We start from the raw sequence: 8,714 nt of genomic DNA on the forward strand, positions 1-8,714 counted from the left end.
CAGTGACTTTATTTACTTCAAGATTGCTTCTAACTTGACACCTGCTCCTTCTATTCATTTATCAGTCACCCTCTCCAGCACTTTCATGTACTGTGACAGGCTTTTGATACACAGTTGTGACCATCTGCCCCTTTGTTCTTGTACACTGCCACTAGAATGCTCATTCTCCAGTCTTGCAGTATACACTTTTCTCTCCATACCATGGTAAGTACCCACAGAAGCCATTTCTTCCCTAAATTGATCAACCTTTTGATCATACTTGACATGATTTCATGTGAGCCTACGGCTTTCATGGACTTCTTTTTTCTTATTTCTGTTCTTAATTCATCAAGGGCGGGTTCTTCTTCCTCTTTAATTGAAGGTTTTGCATAGGGTTTTAAAGCTCATGTGGGGTTTTCTGTTATCCACTGGACTTGTGAACAGATTGTTGCTAGTATCCTTTATGAAAGGTGTCCGATAATCTTTATCTTTCTGTCTTTACCATGCGTCCTAATAGAGTTTCTTTATGCCAACTCCTGAATCACTTTACAGAAGATGGTGCAATTTCTCTGGTGGTAAAACTTCTGCCCTCAGCCCTGATGCACATAATGTTTTTTATTCAGGTTTTTTTTTTTTTTTTGCCAAACTACCTTTTTTTCCCCTCAGGCAATTTTAAAGTAACATTAGACCTAAAGGGTGCTTATCATCACATTTCAATTGGTAAGGAATTCAGGTGTTTTTTTTTTTTTTTTTAATGATTTCCTGCATCTGACTAACTTTATCCATTCTCTGTCTTCCCCTTTGGTTTGTCCACTGTGTCAAAGGTATTTACAATGTGCCTGACTCCAGTGATTGCTCACTGCTGGCTACAGGGTATTGACATCATTCCATATTTGTGTCATTGCCATATTTTGGCAAACATTTTTCTAGTTTTCATAATTTCTGGACATGTGTCATGAAAGTCCTGCTCAAGCTGAGATTTCAGCTGAATTTACAGAAATAATCTTTCATCCCTTCTACACATTAGCTTTCCTAGGTTGTCCACTGAACTTGGTTGGTACAATAGTACAGTGTGAATTTTTTGAACTTCTCCAGTCAATCTCAGGCTTCTGCCAGAGAGTGTCTTAGGATTCTTAGAATTCATATAGCCAGATTTATACAAGAAGAGTTCGGTGCTACCTCAGATCAGTCTGGACTTAGTACCAACTTTATCTTTTCAGATGCCAGTTCTGGAGTTTATCAAGAGGCAGTTATTTTGGTGGGAGGAACAGTTATTGCTTAATCCAGGTCTCCCTTACTTCCTTCAGACTCCCTCTCAGCCTGTCAGAACAGATGCTTCAGACTTTGCTTGAGTAGCATTTTCAAAAAAATATCTATGGTATTACAAAGGCAGATAAAAGCAAATAAATGTTATAAAGATGCTGGCAGTAATTTATACATTGAAAGATTTAAATTATTTCTGATATTCAATACTTTTGCAGACTATCACAGCAGTAACACAGTACTAGGGTACATTAACAGTCAAGCGGATACCACATCCTGTCCCGTTTAAACACTTGCTATAATTACCAGAGAGGTAGCAACTCAACTCGTTTTGACTTTTCAGGCTTTATATGTCCAGTTAGGATAAAACAATTAAGCAGACAAGCTGAGCAGGATCAAAGACAGACCCACACCAATGGAATTTTTTTCCTAGGGGTTCTTCTACAAATTTATCTGGTTGTGATGAACACCTCTAATACATCTGTTTCCTTCCTTTTAAAGCAGACAGTTGTACAATTCTTTTCCAGGTTTCCTTACAAAAAGGCCTGAAAACAGATTTTTTTAATTCCCCTTTAACAAGGAAAATTCCCGTTTGCTTTCCACCCTGGCATTCATTCACAGGGTCCTTTTAAAGATTGTCAAGTACTATCCAAATGTGGTGATTTATCCCTTTTGGAAAATGAAACAGTGGTTCTTATTCTAAAACTGACCAAGGACAATTACTATATATTTCTCCACAAATTAGTTTTATTTACACAACACCAGGGTTGCTTGATACACCCCATCCTGAAAAAACTTCAGCTAACTACCTGGATGATGGAGTTTTTCATGCATTTTAGGTACCCTTTTTGGCAGACATGCAACAGGTTCTAAGAAGGCATAATAACCTGCTACTAAAAACTCATGTATGTGTAAGTGGAAACGATTTTCTCATTGGTTCCACTCCAAGAACAAGGACCTTTTTTAAGGCCTGGTTGCCTTTGCTTCTTGGTTTTTCATTTTCATCCATTTCTGCTTGTCTGCCTTCAGATCTCCTTTTTCTTCCTGTCCTTAAGTAGTTTGTGAAAAGTTTTTTTTTCACATCCATCCTCCATGAAAACAGGTTACCCCTCTTTGGGATCTTTGTGTTGTATTTCAAATAACTGACACCTTCCATTTGAAACAGCTCATCAGGCTATTTTTGAGTTTTATAATATGGAAAATTCTACTGCTCACTGCTTCGACATCTGCAAAAAGAGTATCTGTGTTATAAACTCTTATGCTGAGTCAAGCCTACGTCGTTTTTACTGGCTTCACAGTTTACTTTAAGCCATACTTACAATCTCCCTGTATTCTTTGCAGAACATAAAACAAGGGAGGAAGAATTCTTCTTATCCTGGATGTCCACAGGCAGCTCAGAATTATATCCTTCAGGAATGTTGATTAGCTGTTTATCTCCTATGAAGCTTTGAGAAGAGGACAATCAGTGTCAAAGCAGGTAATTTTCAGGTGGTTGCCTCATGCTTTTTCTTTCTGTTGTGCTCACCATATCAAACCATTTCCAGGCAGGGTTAGGACCCATTCTTCTAAGGCTTTGTCTTCCTGTGTGGCTTTTTGGAAAGGAGTGGACTCTAGAAGTTTTCAAGAGGCAGTAACTTGGTCCACTGTACATACTTTTACAAAGCACTACAAACTAGATTCCTTTCCAGGTCCAGAACAAGCTTATTAGGACTACTCTTCAGGGACTCCTGCAGTCTTGTAACCAAACACTTCCTCACAAAACACCAAACAGATTGCGGTCCCAGTCAACAATAAAGGATGTCTTCTAGAGTTCAATCAAATGCAGCCAGGAATACACCAAAAAATAGTTTATTGCACAAAACGATCCATAGTAATCAAAAAACGATAGTCCTATATACAACCATAGCCTTAGATTAAGCGCTTTTGTCTCCAATCAGAGACTTCATCAGAATCCAAGGATTAACAATACTAGCACCCTTTTATATTAACCAGCTGGCATCTAATTAAATAATTAATTAATTAATTTAATTTTCTTAAGGTAAAACCTTACCAAAAATACTTTTAAGAGCATTTGAAAATCTGTATGAATAAGTAATTTGCAGATTAAAATGAACACAGTAAATAGGTATTAAACACACAATAAATGCGAATATAAGAAATATATATAATAAGCGTAATGGTGAACAAATATATGATAATTGTAATAAATATATATATGTGTATGTGTATACTAAAATATTTAAATATTAAAATATATCAATGTATGTAAAAAGCCACAGCAATGAAATACTAATATAATATATAATATGTAAATATATAAATATATATGTATATTTAAAAATCTTTAAAAAATATAAATATAATATAAATATGAATATAAGTGCTGATATAAATACAAATACAAATATACTAGGGGAAAGTAGCATAGTGTATGAATACATATTGTACTATTTAAAAATATGTTCAAACAGTATATATAAAATATTTAAAAAATGTTTAAAATTTCCATTAAATAAATAACACATTATGTAAGAATTATGTGTGTATAAAAATATATATATGTAGAGAAATACAACCAATACAATCAAAGTCAAAATAAAAGAATAAAATATAACAAGGAATGTGCATGTTGCTGAATACATCTTATAAAATGTAAGAATATATGTATAATCCACCCTAGGAATAGGTCCAAAATAGTTTGGACCCCTGCATTCTTGAATTCCTACCTACTTCCTGTATGTTGGTAAGTTATTGTAATCAACCCACTTAACTTATGCTACTGCAACATGTAAAACATAGTATAATTACCACAACAGTTGATGTTCTAATTGACCACTGTTGCAGCAACCACCCCCTTCCCCCAACTCCCTTTTTCTGCTTTTTTATATTCCGTCAGGGTAATTGTACATACCTCATTGTATATAGTTGCACTGGTCGTTCTTTCCAGCATGTGTTTCTTTCAGAGCTGTTGCCTCCCTTTTTAGGGCAAGAAGGCTGAGAAGATTTTTTTTCTACTCCAACTGCCTTTTATATGAAGTTTTGCTCAAGATCCAGGCATGGAAGGTGCTCTTAAGCTTAATAAAGTTGGCCTGCTGGTCATATTCTTGGCAGAATATAACCCATTTAGTTTAGACTGCTGCAACAGTGATCACATAAAAAATCTACTGTTATGGTAAGTTCACAAGTACACAACTGTACTCCATCCTTAGTAACTCTGGTGAAGGCACATGCTGAATAAAGGGGAGTCCAGGGGAGTACACTGATTTCCAAGAAAAATGAAACTTAAATGGGCTGGTATTTCAGTACCTAACACCTGCTTAACATAAGTGATAGTTATAGCACAGATTACTAACATCATGCCCTCCATGTCATCAGATTAATATTCAGTGAAAATATTTTGATTCCTTTAAGTAATGCTATGGAAACAGAAACTTCACTGTGAATTTCTACACCTGTCACATAAAGTAAAACACATTACAAAGCCAACAGCCATGCAGCAGATGCTGCTATTGCTTAAGGAGCCCCCGCACAAGCACTTCTTTACTATTGCATTAGCACTAGGGTCAAGGAGATGTTTTATTATAAAAAAGGAAAGTGGAAAGTACAGCAGTGAACACCAAGAACCATAGAAATACTGTGCTAAAGTAAGTCCAAACACTTAGAAATAAAAATAAAATCCCTTAATGAAATACAGTTGCATTAAAGGATTTAACTTTATTTCTTTCAGAGTGTTTGGACTGGGTTTACTACTGCAGTGCCAACCCAAATTTAATTTTGTCTAAAACTGCCTTTAGTTATATGTAGATGTACCTGGATTTAAAAGTGAGACACAAGCTAAGCTTCTAATTAATTATCGAAAGACCCGCTTTACTGCTGTTATTTAGTTTATTACTTGCACTGCATAGTGCATAACTCTATCCATTTTTATCTGCTTCTTTCTTTTTTCTCCCACTCCTTCCTCTGTTTTCTCTCCTGCACTTAATCTTTCTACATTTACTCTTGACTTTCTGTGACTCTCTTCTTCTCCTTATTTTTAGGTTTTGTACTTTGTGCTGTCCATTCCTGAATTTAAATATGATAATAGATTATAAATCCTATTCATTCCTGTATATTCTTAATCCTGTATCATATCTTAATATATGTTTTGCTTGTTATCTTGTTTTGGTCTTTGTATGTTTATTTGATTTACCTCACTGTGATTTCACTGAAAAGTGAGACTTCCCAAATGGACACTTCCAGTTAACAATGTAATTAAATAAATACATAATAACCTGAGAGATCTCAGTAAATGTTGGCAGTAGTCTGATAACCATGTATTTTTATGTTTGTTGCCCAGTGAAACCCACAGTGCTGATAAACTATTTCATTACTTATTGTGGGTATTTCCTTCCTTGTGTGTGTGTGTGTGTGTGTGTGTGTGTGTGTGTGTGTGTGTGTGTGTGTGTGTGTGTGTGTGTGTGTGTGTGTGTGTGTTATTTCAGAGACTTGACTTGTTCTTGTCACTGGCTTGCACATAAGAATGCAAATTGATTTTTATTGCCTTCTTAATCTCCTAACTTTATTAACAGGCAATAACTTAAACTGCTTTTGTCATGGATCTGTCTGTACTGATTTGAGAGGCCTGAGGTTCTCTTCTTGTAGGCACAGATTAGCCCTAACAAGAAGTAAAATTGTGATATAATTAATCTATATTTATGAGTTGATGAATTCTAAGAAGAAATAACTGGAGATGTCACCCAGCTTATCAATTTGTTTTAAAAGTTTTTCTTCATTTATTAAAAAGAGATTAATCAATCTTATATATCAGCACCAAACTAAACATGTAGAATCAAGCATTTATTCAGTAACTATATATAGTAGGTATCCAAGTAGTAACTTGCTGCGCAGTTAAAACTGCTTTAGTACACTGGCTTTCTGCTATTGTTCATCCAACTTGGCTAGAAAACAAAAGTGGAAAGAAATTAACCTTTTCATAAGTCACATCGGCAAGGTCCAACTTTAAAATATTAAGAAGAATGCAAACAAACCAGTGTAAATAGCTTAAAAAAAGAGTAACTATTAAATGTGTAACTCATCTTTCATGATGCACAAATACAGACTAATTAGGTTACAATGAAAAAGAAGCCAACATAGGAAGCATTCCATTAGATTGATAATACAATTAATAAATAAATCTGAATAACGTTATTTATCACAACCGATGGCTTACTGAATCAATTTATCAATCATATCAGGCTTAATACTACTGGATTCATACAACCCTGATGGCCTGCAAGCAACCAGCAATGTAATCTGTTTATATTCCTTGAGCTCACTTAAACTGACAACAGTGCCCAGGCTGACAGTTGTGACTGGAGACAGTTCCATGGTATGGCTCCATGGCAAATCATATCCCTGAACTTGTTGGTTACAGTGAACTGCTCATGTGATTAATTTTCTATATGCTTGTGCCAGACATATGATACATATGTATTCCTCAGAAGTCCTCAAGCGTGTGATAGCTCATGATTCTTTGACAAAAATTCTGTATGTATTCCAACCAGAAATGTTTATGCTGACATTGCTTCATTACTACTGTTACTGCACTGAAATTAATAAAAGATGTTTTGCTTTACAAACTATTTTATTAGTACCAAGTCAGTCACAGCAATGAATAATATAGGCATGTATGGTTTATAAAATGTTACCTGAATACCTAAGCCAAACAGAGTCAGTAAAAGATAACTGGTAACTCCTTTATTATATGTTTTTTTATTCATTTTCAGTAGATCTTTTGGAACAGTAGGTGAACATCAGTTATCCCCAGACTTCTGCGCACATAGACACACACACACACACACACACACACACACACACACACACACACACACACACACACACACACACACACATGCACACACGCATGTACACACACACACACACACACACACACACACACACACACACACACACACACACACACATTGCCTCTGTTCTGGTAGTTTTGATCACATAGCATAAGGCAGCATTATTCTTTCAAAAAGTGCTATACATTTTCAGTGACTGTAGTTTACGTTTGCTTTGCTGTTAGCTCTCCATACCTACCATAGTAATGAAACTACAAAATCAGATTTCAGAACTGGAATTTTTATCATAAATCTTCTTCTGAATTACAGCATCATGTCAGTCAGAAGGTCGACTCAACGTTCAGTCAGAAAAGACAGCAACTCAGAAATTAAGCTGGAAGATATAAGGAACTCTGAGGCAGATGGGCAGAGTGCACCAAGTAACAGTTCGACACCTCGCTCTGTCAGGTACTGAAACTGCTGTTTTTAAATAATGTGCATTGCATATCTTCTAACCTGGCTATCTAATTACCATAGGGGTGGGGGTTAGTTGTATAACTCTACTATAAGAAAACAGTTTTAAAAGATTTTGTCTTGCAGGTCATCACAGTTCTCTTTAGCTGTGGTTAGCTGTCTACAAGTGTCTGAGCTAGATATAATACAGAATGGGAATCTTGGCAGTATCTATGTTGCACGATTCATACAGTGAAGATAAACCCACTGCCTCTTTAGTATAATGGCTGGAGCCCTGATTGCAGCCCCTCCATACCAGGTTTGGTTAGAGAACCTAATGCTATCACTCTTTTGGTTGGACTGATTGGGATGAGAGTGAAAAGGTCCATTGTGGGGTGAAGGGAGCTAGATGATCATGCTGGTGAGACCCAGAAAGACATAAAAGTACAATGACAGGTGAGATTACTGTCTTGTTTTTTTTTTTTTTCCCTCATAATAAGTAGCACATTCTGTATGAACTGGGCAATGGTATCCTTTGAAAAAGTCTAAATATTTTGTAATCCAGGTACTGTCTCCATAATGACTGATCAAAGTTAAGTGGTACCCTAAAACACAAGGCTTGTTATACTGCAGAGTAGCATTCACTGGCTATTACATGGTTGCTTACTTTTCAGTACAGTGCTAATTACCATCATGATGTTTGGAAGACCAGTCAGCAATATTCATATCATTGTATTGTCTTGGTAAGCAAACATCATTGTCCCAGTAGACAGTCCACTGTGACAGAATGCTACAATCTGCCTCATAAAGTCATGTGTGTATTTTTATGTAATGTTATATGTTTGCTTCCACCATAAACAACAGAAGACATTTAACAAGAAAATAACATGATATTGTTTGTAAGCACAACATCAGGCTTCATGGAGATTTGTGTATGACAACGCAGACAGCTGCTATACTGACATTTAATCGCAGAAATTCACATGATGGATGTAATGGACTTGGGAATTATGTTGGTGTTTCTATAGGTTTGGTTGAGGCCACTAATAATTACTTAACTCCTTTAGCCTGTCCATATTCAAGGAAATGCAGTTATTTCTCTGTTATATTACTGATAATTATGTAACCATGCAAACTATTAAATTAATGTGGCATTGTTTTTGCCTCTAACTGATTATCACTGACATTGCAGTG

The 8,714-nt window shown here is 35.7% G+C and overlaps 1 protein-coding gene across 7 annotated transcripts in view; it reads left to right on the top strand.

Moving 5' to 3' along the window:
- Positions 1 to 8,714, top strand: part of SYTL5 (synaptotagmin like 5) — a 2,413,062-nt gene that overhangs the window by 1,825,538 nt on the left and 578,810 nt on the right. For all 7 annotated transcript variants that reach the window (XM_044072411.1, XM_044072417.1, XM_044072414.1 and 4 more), the window contains one exon: positions 7,398 to 7,535. In XM_044072411.1, the coding sequence (XP_043928346.1) occupies positions 7,398 to 7,535 (138 nt within the window). The remainder of the gene's footprint in view (positions 1 to 7,397; positions 7,536 to 8,714) is intronic.

This window comes from Protopterus annectens, chromosome 5.part0, assembly GCF_019279795.1.
Source record: "Protopterus annectens isolate FY-2018-M chromosome 5.part0, PAN1.0, whole genome shotgun sequence".
Classification (NCBI taxonomy): Eukaryota; Metazoa; Chordata; order Ceratodontiformes; family Protopteridae; genus Protopterus; species Protopterus annectens.